This window comes from Taudactylus pleione, unplaced genomic scaffold, assembly GCF_031769625.1.
Source record: "Taudactylus pleione unplaced genomic scaffold, aTauple2 ptg000270l, whole genome shotgun sequence".
Classification (NCBI taxonomy): domain Eukaryota; kingdom Metazoa; phylum Chordata; class Amphibia; order Anura; family Myobatrachidae; genus Taudactylus; species Taudactylus pleione.
The window spans coordinates 558,717-586,378 of NW_028284672.1; the positions used below are offsets into that span (position 1 = coordinate 558,717).

The 27,662-nt window shown below is 41.3% G+C and overlaps 2 protein-coding genes across 2 annotated transcripts in view; both read left to right on the top strand.

Annotated features, from left to right (window-relative positions):
• Window positions 1-8,142, top strand: part of SIK3 (SIK family kinase 3) — a 155,251-nt gene extending 147,109 nt beyond the window's left edge. The window contains exons 22-25 of the mRNA XM_088481353.1: window positions 2,812-2,978; window positions 3,205-3,337; window positions 4,303-4,454; window positions 4,785-8,142. Coding sequence (XP_088337479.1) covers window positions 2,812-2,978; window positions 3,205-3,337; window positions 4,303-4,448 — 446 coding nt within the window. The 3' untranslated portion in view covers window positions 4,449-4,454; window positions 4,785-8,142. The remainder of the gene's footprint in view (window positions 1-2,811; window positions 2,979-3,204; window positions 3,338-4,302; window positions 4,455-4,784) is intronic.
• A 260-nt stretch (window positions 8,143-8,402) lies between these two features.
• The window catches only part of LOC148513734 (uncharacterized), a 36,552-nt gene continuing 17,292 nt past the window's right edge, over window positions 8,403-27,662 (top strand). The window contains exon 1 of the mRNA XM_088481394.1: window positions 8,403-9,071. The gene's annotated coding sequence lies outside the window, so the exon portion shown is untranslated. The remainder of the gene's footprint in view (window positions 9,072-27,662) is intronic.

Genomic DNA, 27,662 nt, shown 5'->3' on the forward strand with positions numbered 1-27,662 from the left:
CTGCAATGAAACAGGGACTTATTAACCTGACCAATGTTCTCTGTATAGCTCTGCATAATACTGTGGCGCTATATAAACAATTGCATGTTAGGCTGGATACACACTGGAGTGACGGACATTCGTTCCGACATCTGAAGGTATGCCCGTGAACAAAGATTGTGCGTCGACACTGGACGACTTTAATGAACAACGGAACGATCACAGTTATGTCATTCATTAACAATGCACTGGCTGTTAGCGATATTGCTAAGTTTAAAGTGTAGCACTTCAAACCTGGCGACTGCAGCAGAGCGCAATCATGCGTACACACTGAGCAATGAAACGGCATATCGGCCCGACATCGCTCCAATGTGTACCCGACTTTAGATCGTTATCTCAAGCATTTGCTTAAATGAATTTCCATGGCTTTAATGAAGTGAAGATTGTGCCAGACAGAACTATTTTGGGGTATCTAGCTCCCATCTGTAGCGATCAGTCAGGTCCATAGTACCAGTATTCATACAGGCTTTAGACTTTGATGGCCAGTTTGGTTATGGTAGGCCTAATCGGCTGCAAATTACAGCTGGTTTTGGTCCAGAAGTGACTTAAGACCCATCTGACGTGAGTTATAAGACTGTGTAATGATGCCCAAATCTGCCAGTGTATGTGGCTAGTTTGCTGATAGTGCCTGGGCACATCTGTCAGAGATCTATCTGTTTGGGCCACATCAGGCTCTCTGTGGGCTCCTTAACTTCTCAACCTTAAATATAAGTAGCCTTTATATAAAAGAAACGTAAAATATAATCACACATACAGTGCCTTGCAAAAGTATTCACCCCCCCCCCTTTGCATTTTTCATGTTTTGTTGCCTCACAACCTGGAATTAAAATGGATTGTTTGTAGGTGTGCATCATTTCATTCACAGAACATGCCTATAACTTTGAAGTTGTGGTTTTTTTTTAATATTGTGAATCCAACAACAATTAGGACAACATAACAGAAAACTTCAGCGTGCATAAATATTCACTCCCCTAAAGTCAGTACTTTGTCGAGCTACCTTTTGCTTCAATTACAGCTGCAGGTCGCTTTGGATAAGTCTCTATGAGCTTGCCACATCTTGCCCCTGGGATTTTTGCCCATTCCTCCACCCAAAACTGCTTCAGCTCCTTCATGTTGGATGGTTTCCGCTTGTGAACAGCAATCTTCAAGTCTGACCACAGATTCTCAATTGGTTTGAGATCTGGGCTTTGACTAGGCCATTCCAACACATTTAAATGTTTTCCCTTAAACCACTCGAGTGTTGCTTTAGCAGTATGCTTCGGGTCATTGTCCTGCTGGAAGGTGAACCTCCGTCCCAGTCTCAAATCACAGGCAGACTGAAACAGGTTTTGCTCAAGAATATCCCTGTAATTAGCACCATCCGTCTTTCCCTCGACTCTAATCAGTTTCCCAGTCCCTGCTGCTGAAATACATCCCCACAGCATGATGCTGCCACCACCATGTTTCACTGTGGGGATGGTGTTCTTGGGGTGATGGGATGTGTTGAGTTTGCGCCAGGCATAGCGTTTTCCTTGGTGGTCAAAAGTTCAATTTTAGTCTCATCTGACCAGAGCACCTTCCTCCGTACATTTGGGGAGTCGCCCACTAAGTTATGGCTTTTTTCTGCCTACTCTTCCATAAAGCCCAGCTCTATGGAGTGTACGGCTTATTGTGGTCACATGCACAGATAGACCAGTCTCTGCTGTGGAACTCTGCAGCTCCTTCAGGGTTACCTTTGGTCTCTGTGCTGCCCCTCTGAATAATGCCCTCCTTGCCCTGTCTGTGAGTGTTGGTGGGCCCGTCTATTGGCAGGTTTGTTCTGGTACCATGTTCTTTCCATTTGATGATGATGGATTTGATGGTGCTCTGGGGGATCATCAAAGATTTGGATATCTTTTTATAACTCATCCCAGAATTGTACTTCTCAACAACTTTGTCCCTGACTTGTTTGGAGAGCTCCTAGGTCTTCATGGTGTGATGCCTCTTGCTTAGTGGTGTTGCAGCCTCTGGGGCCCTTCGAAAAAGGTGTATATATTCTGACAGATCATGTGACACTTAGATTTCACACAGGTGGACTTCATTTCACTAATTATGTGACTTCTGAAGGTAATTGGTTGCACCAGAACTTTTGAGGAGCTTCACAGCAAAGGGGGTGATTACATATGCACATGCCAATTTTCAGAATTTTATTTATAAAGATTCTTTTTTTATATATATTTTTCTCATTTTACTTCAACAAATTAGACTATTTTGTGCAGATCCATCACATAAAATTCAGATAAAATAAATAAATTACAGGTTGTAATGTAACAAAAAAGGTAAAAAGCCAAGGGGGTGAATATTTTTACAATGCACTGTATACATGAAAATTAGATATTAAAATCTGAATTACCAACTAGGAAAACATTTTCCTCCCAGAAATACAGAGTTAGCAAATATCAGCATTGGGAGTGTATGAGTGGAGGGCCAATCACGTGCCACACTCTCCCTCACCCCACCCCCCTGTCATTTTGTGTTTTATACTTTGTCACCCTTTAGCTGTTTTGTGTATCTTCCTGTATAAATGTCACAAGGGTAGGTTTATATTCAATCTTTATTACTTTGTCTCTTTTGATTTTGAAAATTAAAGTTTTCAAGGAAACAAAAGAAAGTGAAATAGGGATAGCTATATGACTACTAAGTGTCTCAGGCATAAACCCTGTATATACTAATAAGGTCATGTATGATTATTTACTATGCAATGGTTGGGATATAAAAAAAGCACTGTGCTAATAATTTTCCTTATTTTCAAAGAACCAAGACCTTCGGTGAACTGCATGGACAGGGTTTCCCCTCCTAATGTCATGGAAGTTCCAGACCACAATGGTGTCCCTTACCCTCCCAGGACGCCCCCGAGTGAGCATGCCCGTACCCGGATGCTGCAGCGGCACCACACCATCCAAACCAGTGATGACGCCTATGTAAGTAGATTTGTGTGGTTGGATTCTCTGCAGAATGTATAGATCTATAGAAGTAGGAACTGTTGTCCCTTTGGAAAGTCTGCAATAATTCCCCAGATGGAAGCTTTGAGCAGCAGCATTTGTACCATAATGTAACCCGAAGCATTGTGTAGAGAAGTGGAAGCATGAAGTATAGGATGTCTGTACCTCATTCTGCCTATACACTGACTGCTGCCGTTCCTTCCAGGTGCAGCTGGATAATTTGGCTGGTATGAGTCTAGTGGCAGGTAAAGCTCTTAGCTCCGCTCGCATGTCTGATGCCGTTCTGAGCCACTCATCACTTATGGGAAGTCAGCAGCTCCAGGATGGAGAGAGTGAAGGTGATCTGTCTGTCTTCCTCATGCTTTATTGTGCTTTGTCAATCGACCTGGCTACTTAGTTTTTTGCCTAATTAACCATTGTTTCTTTCTTTGTGCTCACACTCCACCTGTGTACTAATTACACTTTGCTCATGACAACCTTTATCTCCAACATTATTGCTGGCAGCAACCTTTGTTACTAGACTTGCTGTATACCCCGTTTTATCGCACTTAGATGCATGCTACATGCTCGCAGTGTCAATAGGTAATTGTGTACAAAATGCACCTTAGCTGTTGCAGTGCAGTCAGGCATGTATGGTCATTTTAAGTAGATGTCCTTCCCTTATATTTTCATGTATACTACACCTTTTGCCTTTTAGCTCTCACATTGCGCCCCCCCCCCCCCTCCTTCCTTCCCTCGCATCGACCTTGGCCACCATCCATTGCGTCGTCCTTGGATCTTCCCTACCCAACAATTGCACAATTGCATCACCCTTTGATCCCCCCTAACCGACTGCTTCGCCCCCTTGTGCCCCCCCCCCCATTGTCATCTGTGCGCCCCCTTACCCATCACGTCGTCCTTGCAGTTCCCATCGTGACATCCTTGCGGCCCACGGTCATTGCGTCGAACTTTGCCAATCCCCCATTGCGTCACCCTTGCCTGCCACGCCCCCCCCCCTCCTTGCATCAACCTCGGCACTTCCCTTCCACTGTGTTTTCTTATTTTTGCCATCTTCTCTTGATCTCTCTACCCCTGTATTTTTTCCTTTTAGTCCCTCACTGGTAAGTTATTCTGTTTATTCCTCCGGCATTTTTTCTTATATAGTTATTATATAGTTATTCTGTTTATGCCTTTTCTTGCTTTTCCTCCCTGTTTTCATCCTTCTAGTAAATCTCCACATGGTACAGTCCTACTGTCTACTTAATGCTCCTCACTTACTGTGTTGTTATTACTATCATTTTACCATTTGCTTTTTTCTGTACAGATTGCGAGAGGACTCCTGAAGAGACAGATCTATCTGTGATAGATGACAGTGGGCAGCACCTTACCACCTCTTGCTATCCCGCTACCATGCTGCTGGGCTACAAACACACTGATCTGAACTTCAGCATGGAGCAGGCAGGAGTGTGAATGAAGGTATGAAGTCTTCCATGTGCGAGTTGTTCCCTGGTGATGGTTACGATATTAAATGGGAGCCCTGCAAGTCTGTGCTTTTTTATTTTTATTTAATTTTATTTGCTAACTGCTGAAATATAGTTCTGAGACATTGACCCTTTTAGCGCTTTAAATTGGAATCTCAGTGGTCAATGCACAGGTCCCCTCTGCAGCATTAGAGGTGTGACATACAGCTTAGGTGTGTGGAACAAAGCATTCTGTGTTATACCTCAGCTGGCTGCACGCTCTGACTAGGAATGTGACTCCTGTGTTACTGACGTACTTACAGAAGCTCCTGTTATTCTTTTGCAGGTTTCTTTCAAGAAACAGAGGGTCCCATCTTTCGAAACACCAACAGTATCTGCAGCTTTAGCGCCAAATTTCATCTGTATTCCTTCCCCAAACTGACTCTCCATGCCCCACCACATCACAGACTGATTCTTGGAGCCGCCCCCTTCATTTTAATTTTACCATTCATTTGTTTTAACCCATCCTCCATCCTGGAGCTTGGGTTCTTCATACTGAAGGGCAGGTAGTTGTTGCGGGGAGACTATACCCCACTGTCATTCAAAGAGAAGTCTGTGAAGTTGCCGCACTTGCAGGCAGTGGCAGGAAAAAGGAGGAGGGATTTTGTCCAAAGGTGCTGTGAGGAAGGGTAGCATCGGCGGGGTGGGGGGAATATGTGGCGACTGAAATATAGAAACACCAGCAAAGAATCCTATCTAGATGTCTGGCACTTATTGTGGCAGGAGAGGCTGCAGCCTCACCGTAGGAGTGGCTAGCGCCCCAAACAGGGACACAGGAGACACAGACACCTGCAGGGTGACCGGTGTATGAGAGACTGGTGTCCAAGGGTGGGCTGGCAGGAGTGGCTAGTGCCTGGGGTGAAGTGTTATATTAGAGTTTGGCATCTGATTGACAGCTGATGCTCCACAATCCACATTCGCATATACCGCATTTGTTTTCTGTTCATGTTTACAGAGTTGATTATGGTCCACGGGACAGTGGTCATGAATGTAACCTATGACCTCTACCAAGCTCCAGTTTTCATGAATTGCACTATTTTATTTTATTAGTTTAGCGTAGGGCATGTAGTTCTGTGTATCCTTAAGATGTAAAAAGCCAAAGAAAATACAAACACCCCTCCCCCCCTTCCTCATTGTGAAGGAGATAAATGGGACTGGAAATATGTGCCATTTTAATATATATATTTTATTTTCTTTTGCTGTATTCTTATATAGAAGGTGTTAGGTGGACAGGAAACTCTGTTCCACCATTCTAGAATATTATTTTATTCTTTTATAGAGCTTATTTCTTGGCCAGTTTTCAGGAGACTCTCCAAGATTCCAAGATAAGTCTGATCTTCAGAACCATGCATATCTGTGTACCATGCCTGGTACCTGGAGATAAAGATCTTTAGGTTAACAGTACACCTACCCTTTCAATTGGCACTGTTGCAGCTTACTGTAGGATCATTCTTGGAAGTAGTGTATAGTGAGTGTAGGAAGGTTTCGTTGTTACACACACTGTGCCTGAAACGGTCTTGTACAGGGGTGCCTACATCACACTACATAAATGTTACTGTAGCACCATGTTTGTATATGACAAAGCTGCTATCTTTAGTAACAAGCTGCCACCTCCATGTCCAGATGTGCCATACCAATTGTCTGCACTTCATCTAGTGTAGTGAGGTTATGAAGAAAAAAAAAAAGTTATATATAATAATAATCTTGCACCCTAGGTGCCAGCTCCTCCTGCCCACCCACCCTCAGAGACACAGATCCCACACAGTGCCCGAGAGGCCCTTGGGAGATTAGGCCTGGTGCAATATGCTACTTATTTTACATATGATTATTTTTATTATTATTTTAGTGTTTTTGTACGTCATTCATCATGATCAGAATTAACCCCCATGTGTGCCAGGAGTGCATCATCTCCAGATGGCAGTGAGAGGGTTAAAGTGCGATCTTAAAGTGTTCCATGTAACGTATGTGTGGGGACTGTGTACATAAGTGTGAGTGTGTGTATATAAATGTCTGTGTGTATGGGTGTATATATAGTGAGAATGTGTGTATATGAAGACCGTTGCTCCTAGAGAGATCAGTAATTGTTACCAGTGGTGCCATCTGTAGCCGTTTAGCGTCTGAACCCTACTTTGTGATTGTGAGAATTGGCTTTAGTAGGAGTAATGGCCCCCATACACTAGCGACGGATCGCCGTGAGGTTGCGATCCTATAACCCGGGAATCGCCGATCACGATCCAAATCTGAGAAATTTAACACTCTGGATTTCACCGATCCTGCTACAGATAGTGGAACATCGATGGCAACCGGTCAGCATTTCTGACCGGCGGATCTGCGTTTCCGATCGCAGGATCGCGCAATCCATCAGATGTTATATGGGGGCCTTAACCTGTAATGCAGGGGTGGAGAACCTGTTTTCTGCCATTTTGATACATATAAAAATTTTTGCGGGCCCGTTCCAGGCCATGCCTCCTCCGTGTGATGTCACGCGGGGACGGAGCCACAATCGCTGGTGATTACAGCAATGCCCGGAGCAACCTGAGGATGCTCCGGGGAGCTGTAAGGGTAGCGGTGTGACCGTCTGAAGCGTCCCAAGGACGCTCCCGGTGGCACTGCTGCATAGATTCTGGTTGCAGGGTGCCATTCTAGATACCCTGCTAACCAGATGAGGCTAGCAGAAAAAAGCTCCGAGAGCCAGACCAAATGATTCCAGGGACCTTATGCGGCCCCCCGGGCCTGAGGTTCCCCATCCCTACTGTAATGGGAAGCAGTCATTAAGGGACTGTGTGGGCACACCTGACCTGTTACAGGAGGTTTTTATTTAAAGGGGAAGTCTGCATATTTGTATTTTTGACAAATATGGTCTTGTGTGCTAAACTTCTGCAATAGCCCATTGCATGAGGGGGGAGAGCCACGAGAGGCACAGCCATAAAACCAGTTAAAATTTTATTGAACGCAAACAAGACCCTTGTCCTGCACTATGACCTTACACAGTCTATATCGCTGCTTATTCATCACACGCACAAAGGTTCTCATCCCCAATATTTCCTCGCTCCAACTAGTCCAGCGTTCCCTGCCACATTCATGTCCTAGCACTTTGCTTTGCTTGTACCAACATATCTCCTTTTATACAAGCAATGTATGTCCAACTGACAGCTTTGTTTCGCTGAGCTATTCGTTTTCTCATCTTGTATTGCTGCTATATTCCCACCTCTCACACTACTCATTCCTGTCTGCATAAGCTGCTCTCTTCCTGCCTAGAGGAACAGAAGTACGTTTTGCAATACTGCCCTTTCAGTCACATGTCAGTGGTGCGGGCAGCTGGCCCAGGGGTTATAGGATGTGTTACATACAGCACATTTTCTGCTTACTGATATGTGTACGTCTGTGTCATAGGAAGCTGTTTATGCAGAACTACGGAGCAGCTTGTGTAGCGGGGGGGATAGCAACGTGTCTTTATATACACAAGTGTGCGTGCTGTCCCTGCACTTCTCACCAGTTCATTTCAATTCTGGCCCAAAGAGCCTCTCTTTTCTCTTATAAACACAAATGGCAAAGTTTAAGTATATATATATATATATGCGTGTGTGTATATATATGTGTATGTATGTGTGTGTGTGTGTGTGTATATATATATATATATATATATATATATATATATATATATATATATTAGGGATGTGCAGGCTCGGATAGGTTCGAGTTTGCACGTGGAGTTCGGATTTTTCCCTCCAAAAAAACGGAACTCAGAACGAGGCTAAACGTCATCTTACATGGACGAACATCATCATTCCTGGTCTTTTGTCCAGGAATGATGATGTTCGTCCATGTAAGATGACGTTTTGCCTCGTTCTGAGTTCCGTTTTTTTGGAGGGAAAAATCCGAACTCCACGTGCAAACTCGAACCTATCCGAGCCTGCACATCCCTAATATATATATATGTATATATACACACACACACACACACACACATACGAGAAAGAAGTAAAACGTAATCACCGCATCTGACATAAAATGTTTTTTTTCCCCTTTTTTATTTTCATAGTTCATCTTTCTTGTCTCCCTAAATGTTGTTATATAATTATTGTTATTATTGATAATAAAAACAAACAAACAAACCAAATACAGTTTGTGTTTTAAGAGGGCAAGAATATACAGGTTTGCATGTGGGTCCCCACTCACTGTGTTCATTTTATTGTTTGTTGTACAGTACATCTGATTTTTATTCCTTCAGCTTTTTTCATTTCTTATTTATTTATTTGCCTTTCTTTATTGTTTTTTTTTATTCTTTTCCCACATAGTAAAAAAAAAAAAACCCACTTCCTAGCCCCCTCCGTTCTAAGAGCGCCATATTTTTGTTTTTTTGTTTTTAGTTTCGGGATGGGTCAGATTAACTTGTCCATAGGTGAGGGATTGTGGGGAAACGTGTTACTGCACAGGAAGTGGGAGAGTAGTGCCATACCGATGTGCTCATTCCATAATTGTCACGCACTTCTGTTAGCTAGCTAAACCTGAATTTGTCAACTTCTTGTGCTCTCGAAACAACCTGAAGAAGTTGGAAGAACCAGATTTTGCAGTAAGTAACATTTATTGCAGGCAACAAACAGCCTAGTGATGATCCGTGAGTGGCGCTCGCAAACTTCTCGTGACGTCCACAAGCTTGCATTGGATTTGTGCTTGTGTTGGACTTAACTTTGAAAAGTACAAGTAAAATGAAACTAATTTTTATTTATATATATTTTTGTTTTTTTGAACGATGCTGTGCCCAATCATAATGTAAACATTATTTAGCCTGTCCTAAGTTTTAATTACATGGGGTTCAGACTTTCATCAATCATAGTTTGGCATGTGCACGAAACTTTTTTTGTTTTGCTACCCCAGTAGTGTTACTGGGCCTAGCAGTGAAAGATTGGGATGAACATTTCATAGGATTTCTTTTCAGTCTGTTGGTGCACTCAGGAGTTTTGTGTTACCCTGAGGCCGCTGCAGTCCAGGTTACGGATCCTGTTTGCCTTACAGCAACAGTCCAGCAGCCTTTGAAGTAATTACTGGATATTTTCTCGGCGTTATGGTGGATGTTCTGTATCTTTTATTTGCATGCTATTTCTTTAAATGCATTCTTTCTTTTCCTCTTTTTTTATCTCTCTTTCTTTCTCAGTGTTAACAGATTTTTTTGTTTTTCTAATTCCTGTCCGCTATTTGCTTTTAATCAATGATTGCAAGCGTTCCCAAGTGTAAACCTTTTTAAGAACACTCTACAGGCACTTAAAATTAATGACTTGCACACGATTAAACGATCTCCAGAATCTCAGCTAATATATCTCTCCCAGAGTAGTAAAGAGGCAGTCCAGTCTGTCTCTTGACCTTGTGGGGTTTATGATGACACAGAAAGTCATGTGATCACCAAATAGCAGTGTATTAGGTTTTGGCTGCTGTATCATTTTTTGGAAGAACTGGCAAATGCTACTTGAAAACAGGTTGTGCAATGTCACTTTTTTGGCTAGGTATTTTGCTCTATTCAATAGTTGAAGGATTTAAATGATGTCTAAGTATTTGAAAGCTCAAGTTTGAATTTATTGTAAATCCACCCAGGAGCCGGGTAGTCTAATTCCCTCATATAGACATTGATTGTTTCATGTACAGATGTCCCCACAAGACATAAGTAACACTACGTGGGTTAGTTCTTTGTAAACATAATTTAGCAGCGTAAACAATAAGGTCTAGATTTACTAATGAAATCGTTGTCAAAGCAGCCAATCGGCTTTCACCAATAGTTTTAAAATAGTAATAAATGCTAAACCAGGCTTACTTAGCATTTATTTGGTCACTTTGACAGCTTGCTCCTTAGTAAATCTACCCCTAGGTGTATTTAAGGGATATGCCCAGTGGCTGTCCAAAAGGAATATCCCATTCTCTCTCAAATTACCTGTAGATGACTAATTACTTCTAAAAACAGTTTTCACGCTACATTGAAACATGCTTTTATAAAACGTTTAAACCTAAATTAAAGCTAAAATGCTGAGATGGTTCTGCTGCCAGAGGCTCTCCATTCTCCGGTACAATCCTATCAATGGCTTCTGTTTGGGTGAATCTGCTTAATTCTTCATTTGTCTAGTAAACTGTATAGAAAAAGCACAGGGTATTTTTTCATCTAGTTCTTATCTTCCTTTTTCAAGAACACAGTTTACTGATGTCAGTTTATGGCCACGTTGTGTATGTACACGCGCTGCAGATGGCTTCTGAAGGAAGGCAGTAAAACAGGCAGCTGGAACTTAAATTTGCTTAAAAATTCTGATAAAAAAAGATTAGCCATCAATAAATCTACTCATTTACACTTGATAAAACAACATGAGTACCATTTACAGTATGTATGGAGAAGGAAAGAGTCACGTGTACATTTATCTCAGCTCCTACACCAATTTATAAAGAACCAAACTCCAAAGTTTCCATTATTGGTCAACAGTAAGTCCCTGTAAGGGTCACTTTCCATACTCTATTCCACACTGAGCATTTCCAGCTCCTATCTTCCAAGTAGTTTTTCTTTTTTTTTTCCATTCAGAATCCATATAAAGTCGTAGCACAGTGATTATTTGACTTAGAGATTCACAGCCTTTGTAGCAAGATTTATGTTTTTTTTTTTATGTCACATGTGTTATGCCCTAGTTGCTCATTAATAGTGTGCCCTTTTTATTTTAAACCGCAGTTAGCATGCTTAACCAATCAGTGCTTACATTTCCTCCTGGCTGATGCACGAGGGACACTGTCCTTGTACTGAATAGAAATGTAGGTAAGCTAGGATAGGCCCATTTGCAGTTTTAAGTTCACTTTGTATTACCAATGTGGCACTGGGTCTATTGTTGCAACATGTTGAAAGATATTTTTAAGGTTCAGAATAAAAATGCACAAAAGAAGGCTATCGGGAACTGCCATTCAGAAAAAGCTCATGAAGCAGTTCTTTTATTTATTACCAGTTACAAATATATATATATATATATATATATATATATATATATATATACATACACACACATACTATATATCTATATCTTTCATAATCCCGACTGCAGGGATTCCGCATTCAGAATGCACCCTGAAGGTAAGTAGGGGAGGATTAGGCACTAGGGGGAGGGTTAAGTTTAGGGTGCGGGGATGTAATGTTTAGGCAACGGGAAGGGAGGGTTAGGATGCTGACCGACAGGTGTCAGTATCCTAACCATGTCGGGATGCCCAATTTATATGGCATGGCCGGCGGTCCAAATACCGGCAGCGGCAGCCCGACACAGGTGGAAATCCCGAACATCGGAAGGTAAGTATAAACTAACCTACCCCCTAACCGTCCCTTAGGGGTGCCTAACCCTAACTTCGCCTCCAAGTGCCTAACCCTAATCCCTCCTCTTAACTGCCTAAACCTAACCCTCCTTTTCCCGCTGCATAAACTTAAGTCCCCCGGGGGGGTGCCTAACCCTAACCTCCCCCTAGGGGTGCCTAACCCTCCCCAACCCGCGGCTGTCCGTGCCCGGCATCCCTTCGATCATGACACAAACATGACATACAAAGACATGAAGCAAGGTAGAGAAGACACTGCTCACATGACCTTAATTGTGGGGAAGTCTTAATAGAGTAAGGAATATTCTCAGATACATTAAAGGGCTGTGACATTAATGTAAGGAATTATTATAAGGCATACTGCCCTCTTCTATAACTGTACTTGTCTGTCACATCAGTACTGAGTCATACAGATGTGTCCTTGCGTGAGTGAGCCGCCAGGTCCCATGCAACTGTTAGCGTCAAGCATCTTTTTTTTTTTTTTGCTGAAAATGCGTGTAAGTCGCACACAGATATACAATTGTCTCATATCATATTAATAAACAGTCTCCTGGTGCATCCTAGTTGCACTGCATTGCGACTCAGACACATTCTTGGCAAAAAGTTGCCCAGTGCTAGAATAGACTCACGGGACCAGGCGCGCCGAGGATTGTTTGAAACTCTTGCAGCAATGGCTAGCGAGGACACCCCTGTACATGGACAATGGTTTTATTTTTGTATGCAGTAGTCCATTAGTTCTGTTTGACAGCTGAGAGGAGGGAACTGATCTTAATAGAGAAATGCAGGTACTGAGAAGCTGAGTTTTAACAAACTACTGTGGGTACAATACACAAAAGCGCATTACAGAGTGAATGACAAAACGGACTTGTGTACTTTTATTACTTCCTCAGACATGAAAACTCTCTGTGACTGACAGACAAGAGGCGAGAGAATGAGAGACGGCCGCACACAAACCCTTCAGCAGTAACATGACTAACTTGTCTGTTTTACATTCATGCGAGTTATGTTTAGGCCGATAGCAAGAGCAAAATTTTGATAAAAATAACGTAAAAAAAATATATCAATTTGTTATGAAAATCAGCTGTTAGAGTGCATGCAAACATTTTAAAATGTTTTATTGTTGACTTCATCTTCTGCAGTATTCATGGGTCTGTATTACCATACACATTTTTTTTTTTCAGTGAATGTACAATTGGACCTTTTTCTGCAACTGACACAAATGGGTCCATATATATTTTTGGATGCTGAGATAATCTTTATTTTAGATGTTTACCAAAACACTCAGAGTAGTTATATAATGAATTGGGTTTAAAGTAGATATGAGCCGTTTGGTTCTATTAAACTACATTTGGATCTGAAAAACGACATTTTATTGGCTATCTGGCTCCCACGAGTTTTGGATAGCCAATTTGATAAATCCGAACTTGAGCTAATTTGGCAAAAAGAACAGAGTTGAACTGTACAGCTCATCTCTAGTTTAAAATGCAGACTATCAGCTTTAATTTGAGGGTATTCACATCCAAATTGGAGGAATTTCGGAAACACAACTGTTTAATATATAGCCCCCTCTTTTTCAAGGGACCAAAAGTAATTGGACAATTGACACCAAAGCTTTTCATTGACAGGTGTGGACTATGCCTTGGTTATTTGTTAAGCAGACAGAAGGTCTGGAGGTGATTCCAAGTGTGGTATTTGCATTTGGAAGGAGCTTTCAGTGCAGGTGACACAGACCATCCTTAGGCTGCAAGAACAAAAATAATCCATCAGAGAGAGCGAGAATTTGTGGAGTGGCCAAATCAGTTTTTTTTCTGTACATTCTGGGGGAAAAAATAATGTGCAGGTGAGCTCGGCAACGCAAAAAGGCCTGGACACACACAGAAGACAACAGGTGGATGATCACAGGAACTATGGTAAAGAAAAACCCCTTCACAGCATCCAGCCAAGTGGAGAACACTCTCCAGGAGGTAGGCATATTATTATCCAAGTCTGCCATAAAGAGAAGACTTCACAATAGCAAATACTGAGGTCTCACCACAAGGTGCAGACCATTCATAAGCCTCAAGAATAGAAGGACTGGATTAGACTTTGCCAAGAAAAAAAAAAATAATAATCCAAAAAAGCCAGCCCAGCTCTGCAACAGCATTCTTTCTACAGATTAAATTAAGATCAACCTGTACCAGAATGAAGGGAAGAAAAAAAATTATTGTGAAGGCTTATGATGGACATACAATTATCGGGCTTATCCACCCGATATCCGCGGATCGCCCCAGTAATTGTAGTGCATGGGGGCGACCAAGGTTTTAAATATCGATCGGCCAGCATGCCCTTCTGGAGCGATGTCTGCAAATTAACATGTCGGCCGCATCGGGCAGTGTATGCCAAGCCGTGGCTGACAGACATTTCCCCTGTTCCTTCCCATGGAAGGACCAGGGAAATGTCTCCTCCGGGGGTGGAGCGCAGATATCAGAGCCAATACACTGCCAGACGTCTCAGTGTATGCCCGCGAATAGCAAGCTGCCTGATAAAATGTCTGTTGGTCTGACAGGCTTTTTATCTGGCAATGTATGCCCGGCATTAGAATGGCTCATGGTGGAAGTAGTGCGATGGCATGGGCATGCATGGCTTCCATTGGTACTGGGTCACTAGTGTGTATTGATGATGTGACAGAAGACTGAAGCAGCTGGATAAATTCTGTAGTGTTTAGGAATATACTGTATGCTCAGATTCAGGCATATTCAGCAGAGTTGATTGGATGGCGCTTCACAGTACAGATGGACAATGATTGCAAAAGCAGCCCAGGAATTTTTTAAGGCAAAGAAGTGGAATATTCTGCGATGGCCGAGTCAATGACCTGATCTCAACCCGATCGAGCATGCATTTCACTTGCTGAAGACAAAACTAAAGACAGACAGACCTGTGAACAAAGACCTGGCAAAGCATAACTGGAGTGAACCCAGAATTTGGGGATGTCCATGGGCTCCAGACTTCCGGCAGTCATTGCCTGCAACGGATTCTCAACAAAGTATTAATAATGAAAATGTTATTTTTGATTGTTATTTTGTCCAATTACATTTGAGCCCCCGCAAATATGGGACTGTGTGCTAAAATGACTGCAAATTCTACCCACTTCATACAATAAGTTTGTTCAACCCCTTGAATTAAAGCTTGAAATCTGCACTTCAGTTGCATCTCCATTGTTTCATCTTAAATCCATTGTGGTGGCATACAGAGCCAAAACTCTGGAAATGTGTCAGTGCCCAAGCATTTAACTGTATAGTGATTGTCATGGTCATTTCCTCCATCAGAGCATTTACACATCAGATGGATGTCCTATGTATACAGATACAAGTTACCTGTTTGGCAAGGAAATATATTTCTACACAGTGCAGAACGGGGAAACAAATTAGAAATTTTAATATTGTAACTATGTTCCATAACATTTATGCAATGTTTAAAATACTATTTAACAAGTCCTCACATTGCTTCACCCAAACAGGAGCTTAATATGTCTGTATTTCATGTAAATGAAATTTTTCTCAAACTATATATTGTTGCACAGTTTAAAACATTTCCATTGGAAATATATATAAATAAATAAATAAAAAAAAATAAATATATATATATATATTATACCATTGACGGAAGCACTCAGGGATTTAAATGAAGAGGTGACACAACAGTCAATTAGATTGACGTTTCAATGCAATAGCATTTTCATCAGGACATACAAACAGTAAAATGAACCAACCTTAAATACGTGCTCCCCCTCACCAAGTTGTTGCATTCTCAGACAGCTTCTGGCTAAGCTCCCGCCTATATATGCATGATGATGATCTCACCCAGTGCGCCCGTCACCATAGTAACTACAATAAAATTCTATAATGCACAAGAAGCAATAACTGCATATTTATAATACAACATTATAGATGATGGGAAGAAGCAAAAATACAATAATTCAAATGTTAGCATTGCCGATGCCACAGTGTCACATTGTAACTCATATGAGACCCTGTAGCAACATAAGCCCGCTACAAAAACCTAATGAATAAATTGTAATCCAATATTGAATATGCTGAGCGTATAAAACTTAATATAAAGTTATACATCACACAGTATAGGTGAGAAAAGTTTAAATCCCTGATCAGTATCCTAACTCGGGATGTGCGGGTTCGGATTTTCCCGCCAAATTCAGATTTTTCCCACCAAAAATCGGGTCTCAAAAAGAGGCAAAATGTCATCTTTCATGGACAAACCTCATCATTCCTGGACAAAAGTCCATGAAAGATGTTTGTCCATGAAAGATGACTTTATGCCTCTCTCTGAGTCCCATTTTTTTGGCGGGAAAAGCCGAACTAATCTGAGCCTGCACTTCCCTAATCCTAACAAGATCAAAGATACAATATAATAGCCTATACAAAGTGATCATAGAAATTACTTATGAAACGAGAAGACTCCTAGATAACACTGTAGACCCACGGTTTCATTGAGACCTTTAGGGCTCAACATATCCAGTAAAAATATCCATTTTGCCTCTTTTTGTAGGAGGATTTTGGATCTATTTCCACCCCTTGATAAGGGGGATCCTGATCGATGATCATATGTCTCATAGCCCTAAGGGAATGACCTTCAGAGCCAAAATGTCTTGCCACAGGTTGTTCACCTGTTTCGGAGAGGATGACGGCAGGTATAGCAAACCTGTGCAACGCCATTCTCCTTGAACTGGCACTTGGTCTTCCCGATATAATCCTTGTACTGATGAAAATGCTGTTGCATTGAAACGTCGATCTAATTGACTGTTGTGTTGTCTCTTCACTTAAATCCCCGAGTGCTGCTGTCATGGTGGTGTTTAAGCATCACTATGGAGGGCAACGGGATAAGATACTTTATTGCAGTGAGTGGCAGATTCTTGCTAAACTTTTCTGCAACAACCATTTGCATTAAAGGTGCAAAAAAATAAATAAAATATATATAGACATTTTTATGTGTGTGTGTATATATATATAGACATTTTTATGTGTGTGTGTATATATATATATATATATATATATATATATATATATAATTAGTCACACTTCTCTGTATTCACAGAAGAAAAACCAGCATTCCAGATTAAACAAAAACTCACTTTGTATTAAGTACTGAGCAGCATGAATAGGTATGGTCACATAGCAAAAAAGTGCTAATATGCATAAATAGAGTAGCAGCATGTATTTAACAGACTCCAATATAAGTGCAAATTGACAGCAAAGTTCCAACACAAAAAAAGGCAGCTGCAATATTGTCATGCATCTTCACCACCGTGGAATAAATGTGCTATAGTCGAATGGAGTCAGTACACCTCAGCCCGACAGCTGTTTCGGTGCTTACTCACACCTTCATCACGGGGCACTATATGTATTGAACTGTGCACCTGATATTTCCTGTGATGATAGGAGTGTGCACACTTGTTCTATATATATATATATATATATATATATATACACACACACACATTAGAGTGTTCAATCAATCCATATTTATCTTACACTGCGACTGTTTTCTGATGATTCTGCAGCTTTCTCAGTTTTGCAGCACAGTCCACAATCTCCTGGGTGATTCACAATGAATTAGACACAAGAGCCTGACTTCTCGGTATTATCATACTGATTGCCACATCAACAACACAAGGTGTGTTGGTAAAGGAGAGAGACTGATTCACCTTTGCTGGCATGTTGATTATTAATAAGCCATGTCATGTAAGGACATTTTCACAACAGACGTTTCAGCAGCTCATCACAATCTAGATGACCCCATTTTTGCTGTAAAAAGCACTGTACAAAGCTTTTGCCGCAAGCGACCGAAATAATTTTAAGCTTCTATCCACAAAGCCTCATGATTGTGACCGCTTAGACTTCTAACAGATGAACTTGTATATGATACTGGGAATTTTTCATTTTTTTTGTCTTTGCATCCAATACACGCAGGAATCCGCTGAATGTAACAAAACCGCGCTCTATCAAGTATGTCCAAAGTAAATATTTAGATTTTGTTTTCTGGTTGATATTTTTTATTTACCTATTTATGTTGGACTAGAAAGAAAAATTTAACAGATGTAGTAAAATGGCTGTTTCAGTGATTTATTTTTTATTTTTTTGAGACGTCAGATAATGATTTTTGAAAGTGAATTCCTGGAAATAAACTTGTGATATGCAGATGAATCCATTCTCCATTTTGCGACTTTGTTGTCATTGGTTACAGTGGATCTTTCGTCATCGAATGATTGTTGTATGTAAAACTTGTTTGCCTACTTGAGCTGAAAACAGAAATCATGTCCTGTAATTACCTTCATCCCTTATCTTTTCAAAGTTTTGATCTAAAAATTGTTTTTATACATGTGTGTCTCCCCAGCCATTGACCTCACCATACGTCACTGTTGGCAAGTGTGTATGTACTTGCCGATGCTGGCACCCACCACTGGGTGCTGTCGCTGGCAATATCGCGCAGGGTACACATACAGTCAGGTGCATAAATTTTGGGATAGAATTTTCATATTTTGGCCTCTATTCACCACCACAATGGCTTTGAAATGAAACAAACAAGATATGCTTTAATTGCAGACTTTCAGATTTAATTTGAGGGTAAATACATTCAAATCAGGTGAACGGTGTAGGAATTACAACGGTTTCTATATGTGCCTCCCACTTTTTAAGGGGCCAAAAGTAATGGGACAAACTAAACAATCCTAAATCTAACTTTCACTTTTTAATACTTTGTTGCAAACCCTTTGCAGGCAATTATAGCCTGAAGTCTGGAACGCATAGACATCACCAGACGCTGGGTTTCATCCCTGGTGATGCTCTGCCAGGCCTCTACTGCAAATGTCTTCAGTTCCTGCTTGTTCTTGGGGCATTTTCCCTTCAGTTTTGTCTTTATCAAGTGAAATGCATGCTCAATCGGATTCAAGTCAGGGGATTGACTTGGCCATTGCATAACATTCCACTTTTTAGCCTTAAAAAAACTCTTTGGTTGCTTTTGCAGTATGCTTCCGGTCATTGTCCATCTGCACTGTGAAGCGCCGTCCAATGAGTTCTGAAGCATTTGACTGAATATGAGCATATAATATTGCCCGAAACACTTCAGAATTCATTGTGCTGCTTTTGTCAGCAGTCACATCATCAATAAATACAAGGGAACCAGTTCCATTGGCAGCCATACATGCCCACGCCATGACACTACCACCACCATGCTTCACTGATGAGGTGGTATGTTTTGGATCATGAGCAGTTCCTTTCCTTCTCCATATTCTCTTCCCATCACTCTGGTACAAGTTGATCTTTGTCTCATCTGTCCATAGGATGTTGTTCCAGAACTGTAATGGCTTTTTTAGTTGTTGTTTGGCAAACGCTAATCTGGTCTTCCTGTTTTTGTGGCTCACCAGTGATTTACATCTTGTGGTGAACCCTCTATAGTTACTCTTGTGAAGTCTTCTCTTGATTGTTGACTTTGACACATATACACCTACCTCCTGGAGAGTGTTCTTGATTTGGCCAACTGTTGTGAAGGGGTTTTTCTTCAGGGAAATAATTCTTCTGTCATCCACCACAGTTGTTTTCCGTGGTCTTCCGGGTCTTTTGGTGTTGCTGAGCTCTCCGGTGCGTTATTTCTTTTTAAGAATGTTCCAAACAGTTGATTTGGCCACACCTAATGTTTTTGCTATCTCTCTGATGGGTTTGTTTTGATTTTTCAGCCTAATGATGGCTTGCTTCACTGATAGTGACAGCTCTTTGGCTCTCACATTTAGAGTCGCCAGCAACTGATTCCAAATGCAAATGTCACACCTAGAATCAACTCCAGACCTTTTACCTGCTTAATTGATAATGAAATAACGAGGGAATAGCCCACAACTGTCCATGAAATAGCTTTTGAGTTGATAGTCCCATTACTTTTGGCCCCTTAAAAAGTGGGAGGCACATCTAGAAACCGTTGTAATTCCTACACCGTTCACCTGATTTGGATGTAATTACCCTCAAATTTAATCTGAAAGTCTGCAGTTAAAGCACATCTTGTTTGTTTCATTTCAAAGCCATTGTGGTGGTGAATAGAGGCCAAAATATGAAAATTCTGTCGATGTCCCAATATTTATGCACCTGACTGTAGTTTAGTGCAGTGTTTCCCAACCTCGGTCCCCAAGGCATACTAACTGTCCTGGTTTTAGTTATATCCATGATTGTGCACAGATGGTTAAATCAAAATAATTAAGTCACTTGTGCTCAAGTATGGCTGTCCCTGGACTGTTAGTGTGCCTTGAGGACTGTGGTTGGGAACCCCTGGTCTAGTGTGTACCCAGCTTAACACATTCTACAGATCCACAGGTGGTCTGGAAAACATGAACTGTGAGGACCGGTTTGGCCACCCTTCTCTATGGTATCCAGTTTGTGGTTGCTTAGTGTGCGCTAACGCACCATCCACGTGCGGTGTTCCAGGTATTTCCATATTATTGGTGGTTTCTATGATCAGACATCCCCATTCCTTGAACTCACATCAACAGTTTTTTGTATTAGTTGATTGGTGGGTTTACTGGCCAATAATATGAAAAATAAGAAATCTCATGGTATGAAAAAAAGCAGAGGGCCTTTGATAGAATCTAAATCATTACAATAGGTTGTGCGTCTCCCACACCAGTTGATGTAGAAAGACCACACTGATCCACACCCACGTTGACAGGTGGTGTTTTTTTATTTTATTTTATGCGTTGATGATTCACCATAGTTGCTGTTAGTTTTGAATTAGTGCTGAATAATTTATGGTAACTACATTTTTTATGAAGCTAGTGTGTGGACATGGACCATGAAGAACTACAGCGTTAGAGTGGGAAGAATGTGATGTCAGGTAAATAGTTGCCTTTTGGGGCATAATATGTTCATTCTGGCTTTGTCCCGTGCCTACATACTTTTTGGCTGCAAACTATTTTTTTTAAAAAAGTATATTTTCGATGAAGACATTACTGGTAGTCCTAATGCCATCTGTGTAACATTAATACTCTCTACATTCTGTGACCTGGTACATTTAGCTTATAGTTACTTTGTTTGCGGCCACTGATTCACTGCTTAATATTATTCATTAACAAATTCTTTGGATGGTACACTTGGGAACAAACAGCGGAATAAAACAAAAATTGTATTAATAGACAATGCGGTAAGAAGGCCTAACTCGCAAGCTTACAATACTAATACAATTCTTCAACACCACTTTGCTTTACAATAAAGGCTAACAATATATTGAGTAACAGTACTAGAACATTGAAACTTAGGGTCAAACTCCCCACATGCCATGACTGACACTATTCACTGCCCACATTCAGCAAGACGTAATCTGCAAATAAATCTTCTGGGCGACATGACTGGAGGTGTCCTGAACCAACCTGTAGTAGCATAATCTCTCAGCTAGGGGTGCCATTGTTAAAGACAAATTTAAGAAGGAAACTGAAACCCTGTCTGTAAAACAGGAGTTTGCAAATCATTGAAATTAAACCCAATATTAAACACTAGCTAAAGAGACAGTATAGAGAGCCAGCATAGCTTAGAAAATATGAGACTGGAAACCGTGCTTAGTCATTACTTCGTGTCAGAACGATGGAGGCGCTCAAATGCCCTATGGCCATCAAGGCACAAGAGCAACCTGAGAAGGTTCCCCGGTAAGAGGAGACAAAATCAAGTTAAGAATTCACTGGACGTTATCTGTCACTTGTCTGCCTTGAATAAAGTCCACTTGATTATGCTTTATCAAAAGGTGCGGAGAAGGATTTAATCTAAACGTTAAAGTCTGAATTTAATGGGGCTATATGGTGATAATTCTGATAATGTAGGATTTTCATCTGGTTTGATATTTCTAACATGTTTGGGTTTCCAGTGCTATGCTTTCCAATCATAGATCTGGATCAGCAGAGACGCTAGGGGTGTAAATTTATTAAAGTGAGAGTTTTTAGTAATGGAGATGTTGCCCATAGCAACCAATCAGATTCTACATAGCATTTAACTAGCACCTTATAGAAGATAATAGCTAACTTCTGATTTGTTGCTATGGGCAACATCTCCACTTCTAAAAACTCACTTGTGTAAATATACCCCCAGATGTAAGATAGATTGGACAAACCATCTGAGCCTGGGGCTTTTCCAGGGGCTCAATAGCTCCAAGAATCTCTTAATTTGACCAAGGCCGTTCACGGCATTGTATTTTGGCATTGGTAGTATTGCCTGGAGACCCCAGACCCAGCAAGAGTTTTAATGCAATACGTCTGGCACAGTACACTTTGCCTAGTGTAGAAGTATGACTTATGCAATCAGGTCCAATGTTTTGATGCAGAAGGGGTTTGGCAGTGTAGAGCCATTATAGTGGTGTGACCAGGTCCCTGTTCACCCATACTCCATTAGTGTGCCCTTGTCTAATGTAGAAATGTTTTAATGTAACTGTTTTCTTTTGCTATGTTTTTACGTCAGACTTGCCCCTGGTGTTTTGCCTTTTCATCTCTTGAGTGCCGCGTATGGGAGAAGTCAACACAGGGCACCCCACAAAAGTTCTGTGCAGGGTTATCATGAGTGACTGGTTGGATTCGTACTGCTGGAACCCGACTGCCCATATGGCGGCAGGAGAGGAGCAGCATCTGGACCCCTATTTTGTAACAGTAGATCTAATGACTGTGTCGGGAGTGGAGGGCTGGATTGGCCACAACAAATAAATGTGCGTTAATATGTATACAAAGCAGAAATGCCCCTTGTTAAGTGTGTGCAGTATCCATTACTTTTAAATGGGTGTTGTGTGTAACAACTTTAAGCACTATTGATGAGCAATAAATGTCACTATTCCTGCTCCGTTGTTGCAGTAATACCTTCCTAATTCCTGTGATTACAATTAAGAGCCAACACTCATCCTTCCCTCTTCTGTACTGAATCAGTATTTTGACTCAACATATTGGTGTATATTTACAAAGTGGCAACTTTTTGTTACTATTCGCTTCTGAGGTGTAAATCGAATTTTCAAGCGACACTAATATAAAGTGCACTACACACCCGACTTTGCACTTTATATTCGTGTTACGTTAAATGTTAAGGGCAAACCACACGTCTACGTAACTATACTCCTTACCAGCAATGAAGCGATGCAGCAGCTTCACGCATCACCCACAAGAAAACATTTGGAGGTGCCAGTATGGGCACCATGGCGAGACGGTCAGTGAGTGTCTGGTGGCCAAGTAGAACCAGTAAGTGTAATCACTAATGGCAAACAACAAAATATCAGAAACTCCAAGACGGATCAGGTCACTTAATCGACATTGACCAAAATGTTGGCATGGTTTAACAGTCCCCATGTCGACATGTTCTCAATGTTGGAATTTGAAATGTTGCCAAGTGAAATGTCGATATTCTCAGTATGCTGACTGTTCAGGTTAGGCTGGAGGGGTGTTTGGGGTAGGTATTAGGGTTAGAGATAGGGACTAAATACTTACTGGAACGCTGCTCCTCTGACGCCTGCGCCAGAATTGCACGCCACAAGGGCCGCCGGGACCAGGTAAGTCCTACGGGGCCACCAGGCACATAAAGTTGACATTCCTTTATGCCGACATGTCATTTGTGTAGATATTATGTTAACATCGTATCAACCTGATGCATGTCGACATGATAAATGTCTACCTAACATACCATATCCAATTATCTCAAGCCAGTGTCCCAACAGGGTTGCAAAGTAAGCTGCCTAGCAAAGAGTGTAAGAGGGATTGTATGGAGTATGGGCATTGTTAAGGGGCAGCTGAATCAAAGTAGTTAGTTGCAATAGTATGCATTATGTTGTAAGGATAAACTATTGTATTACTCATTTGATCAGTAGTTATGTGGATTCTACCTTTTAGTTTGCCGTTTGCGGGCTAAACATTGCTCCTAGTATAAAGTTTGATAAAGTCTAGTCACTGTTATCTGTGTGTTTATAGATAGGTATTGCTGTTTATAGGTATATTGTCGGGTGTGCAAATCTTGTTAACTGTCTCCTCCAGGTTATTCTAGAGCATTTCTTCTACAATTTATTACTGTACCACTAAGAACTACCTTCTATGCGCATCAATGATTGGGTAAGAGGCTTCAGCTGAGGAGCATTACTTCAGGGAGTCCCTGAAAGTATTTTTGCAACTTCAGTTGCCTACTGGGATTAATTTTCTGTTGAGCTCGCCTTGTCATAAGCTGGGTACACACTGATTTAGTAAATACTCGGAGTGATTATCTGATCAGTGTGCACCCCATGCACATGAAGCTACTTTTAGCTCAGTGTGTGCTTTCTTCCAGGGGATCGGTAGATCGGGCATCACAATTTTTAAGTAGGATTAAAAATTCTGACCTCCCGTTATGACAGTTGTAGGATTGTTTGACGCTTTTTATCAGCTAATGTTCCTGCCTACACACCTAGGCAATTATCGGGCTGGTATTGGATGAGTAGCCTGATATAGGTGTGTACCCAGCTATACAGATTAGGGCATGATCAGACCTTAAAATAGGAAGAATAGCAGTTATGCTATGGCACGCCCCATGTCATACTCTGCAAGGAGCTGTTTAAATTCAAATGTTGATATAAAGACTGTGGAGAGGTGGAATTCATGGTTTGGGAGGATCTGTCCAGTTTGGGGTTGGAGGTAAGTTTAAAGTCTACCATATGCTAATTAACAAGCCTGTTGGTGTTATCTTCACCAGAGCAGAAAGTGTATGTAGTATTTGGGGCACAGATGGACCCTAATGAAACTAAACAATTTTGAAAGTGATCCTACAGAATGAGCTAATTCGAGGTTTATCTGCCCAAGCAATGGGAGAAGATTCTGGCAACTGTGTTTGTGGTCCAGTCAACATTAGGATTTAGGGAAGTTGTCCGATTTTCTTTTTTTTTTTTTTTTTTTGAAGGGGCGATCTTGTGCTATAGCATGTGAAATGGGCCTTTTGTTAAGAGAGTTTAAGCCTTTTCAAGTTCAAAGACCGTGTACTTAAAGCCATCCTATCCATAATATGGAGGTTATTTGTATATGTGAACACTGGCGATCAAGGTGACAGCGAGCTTGGTCAGCCAGCAACCTAACAGTTCTGGGCTAAGAGTTCTGCCTAATTGCCACAGTGTGGTCTCTGCTGTGGGAAAGGTAAAAGGAAGTATGGGACTTGTACCTGTCATAACAAGCTAAGTAGGCCACCTAAAATGGCCTTGTGTCCTCGTCAATGAGGTGGAGGGATAGAGATGAGTGAAAAGGGAGATTGTCCTCCATTGTAACTAATCCCTTTGTGCATGGTAGGGCAAACCCCATATGTGCCAATAGAAGGTTATCATATTACCTATTGTAAGTATACAGGGTTCTTTTGGTCACTTAGGTCAACACCAGGTCTGGATGCAACACAAGTTTATTTGGCACAACAGGTACAACAAGTTTACATTGGGAATACAGGCTTCAAATAACAAAAAAAAAAAAGTCACAATTGCACTTACCAGGTAGGCACAAGGCCAACAAGTAGCAGGGCAGCCAATATTTCAGTCCATTTCTAGGAGCTTCAACTGCATAAGTATCCTGAGCAAAATTTCACTTCTTAGATTAAGTCTTTCTTCCCAAATTAACACCCCTTTATCCCTTGGGAGCCTCTTTTATACCCCGTTTTATAACCCCTGTAGGAACTAACATCCCTCCTGTCAGTGGAGACACCCTGTTTGGGAGGGACTAGCCGTGATCAAACCTACCAACCTCTCCCAGGTGATAGAGGACATGTAACCCAGCTCCTGTTAGGGCTCTGGAAAATCTACTGAAGGGTCTGCTAGAATGAGACAATCTGCCCTTTAAAAATGGATGGTTGATGTATTTTGCATATGCTTACCCCCATCTGCAAGTTAACCCATAAAGTTGTTTTTTTTTAGGGTGACTGTTGACAAATACTCCCAAGTACTTATAATTGGAAAACCAGAACCAACAGGGGATCTGTGCCACCCACCTGGTAAAATGTAAACATCAGTCAAATGGAAAACAATATACAGAAACCTGTTGATATCAGTGGTGAGGAGAGGTCTTGGAGAATGAATACCAGATGGAGTAATCTTTATTGATAATGTCTAATACCTAGCTTTCCTCACACAGATGTTTAGAGCCGTCAGCCTGACCACTACCATTGAACCTAGAACTATAAAAACAAGAATATTTTAACATGAAACTTATTGACCAACAGACAGATACCCACACCACCCGGTGCCAACAGAAGAGCCCCTGCAGACTCAACTCTACATGTCTGTGAGCTTGTCCTGGATGTTTTGTTATTCTTCTGTTGCCCTGTGTTCGGTGATTGATCTGACAGTTGCGTCATTGACTGACTGGCAATCTCTGGGTCTGCTTGCAAGTCCTTTGGTTATAAGCTATTCCTCTCTGTCCTTTTCTCAGAAAGCCAAGTGGTATCTTGGCTACCAGACAAATACAACAATTGTGGCTGAAAAAAGTGCAGCATTGGTCCTCTTTGTTTTCATTCTTTCTTTTTATTCATCTTTGCTGCCATTAGCAGTAGGAAAATGGTTTAGGAGAACATTATGAGCGGCTTTGATTGTGGTAGTCTTGGAGCTCATCTAGCATGCAGTCAGATGTCCCCAAGACTGTCAGCATAAGAAATTTGAATTTTCCACCCCCTGTCCCACTTTCAAGACCACTATTGATCCATCGATCTATCTACACACATTTTTTTATTAATTTTGATATATGTTAATATCCTAAATGAGCATTCTGTATGTTTCCCTCTGACTCCTTCCTCTCACAATCATACATTCAGTGTCTGCACTAACTTCCCCATATTAGTCCTCTAAAACATACCATACTTGGGCAAAAAATGTTATACTTACCTGTGCTTAAATAAATCCACAAAACATGACCTGTTGGTGGTACTTGACTGATCTATAGTACACTATGCACAATAAGCCACAGACTAACATGTTTTAACTTCATTATCAATGGAAATGAGGTTTACATGTGCATACTAAACACCTTTTGCAGAAGCTTCTCCTGAGAATGTATGTCTGTTTGTCAAGCTCAAAAAGCTGGAATTGTAAACGAGACCGAGGGCAAAATTTACTAAGCAGCGGTTTGACGGCGGTTTCTATTCTATTCTAAACCCCGGGGGTTTGGTGGCGGTTTTGCAGTGGTTTCTAAATGACAGCCCTGTTCTATTCTATTCTAAAATGTGTTTTGACTGTGGTTTAGCGGCGGTTTTGCTATCTGCAGATTTACTAAGTGCAAAACCGTTGCAAAACTGCCATCAAAACTCATTTTAGAATAGAATAGAACAGGGCTGTCATTTAGAAACCACTGCAAAACCGCCACCAAAGCCCCGGGGTTTAGAATAGAATAGAAACCGCCGTCAAACCGCTGCTTAGTAAATTTTGCCCCAACTCTGTTTTAGTTGTTTTTACATTCAGATGACTAAGTTATTGTCTAAAAGAGACCCTCCCAAAATTTTACTTACTATATTGTTTTATTCTCTGGTGCTGTTTAGCCATGTATTTGTGTTCTCAGTTTGAATTGTTTGCTTGTGTTGAGCAAAGATTTACCCTATACACTCCTATCCTGCACTAAGTTAAGGAGAGCATGCTGTGTTTTCTCTCCATTTCTACTGTCATTGCTGCAGTATCTCCGTAGTAATGGAGATGCGCTAACATCACATACGTAACCTCCAACCTAATGCACTGCTGCACCATGCATCTTCCTTCTCTGTCCTTCACAGGACCAGGGCGTTCCCCCTTGGCCGTAACTAGGGGTGTGTGAACAGTGCCATCGCCCAACGTGCAGGGCTCTGTGGACCGCAAAGTCGCTACCACA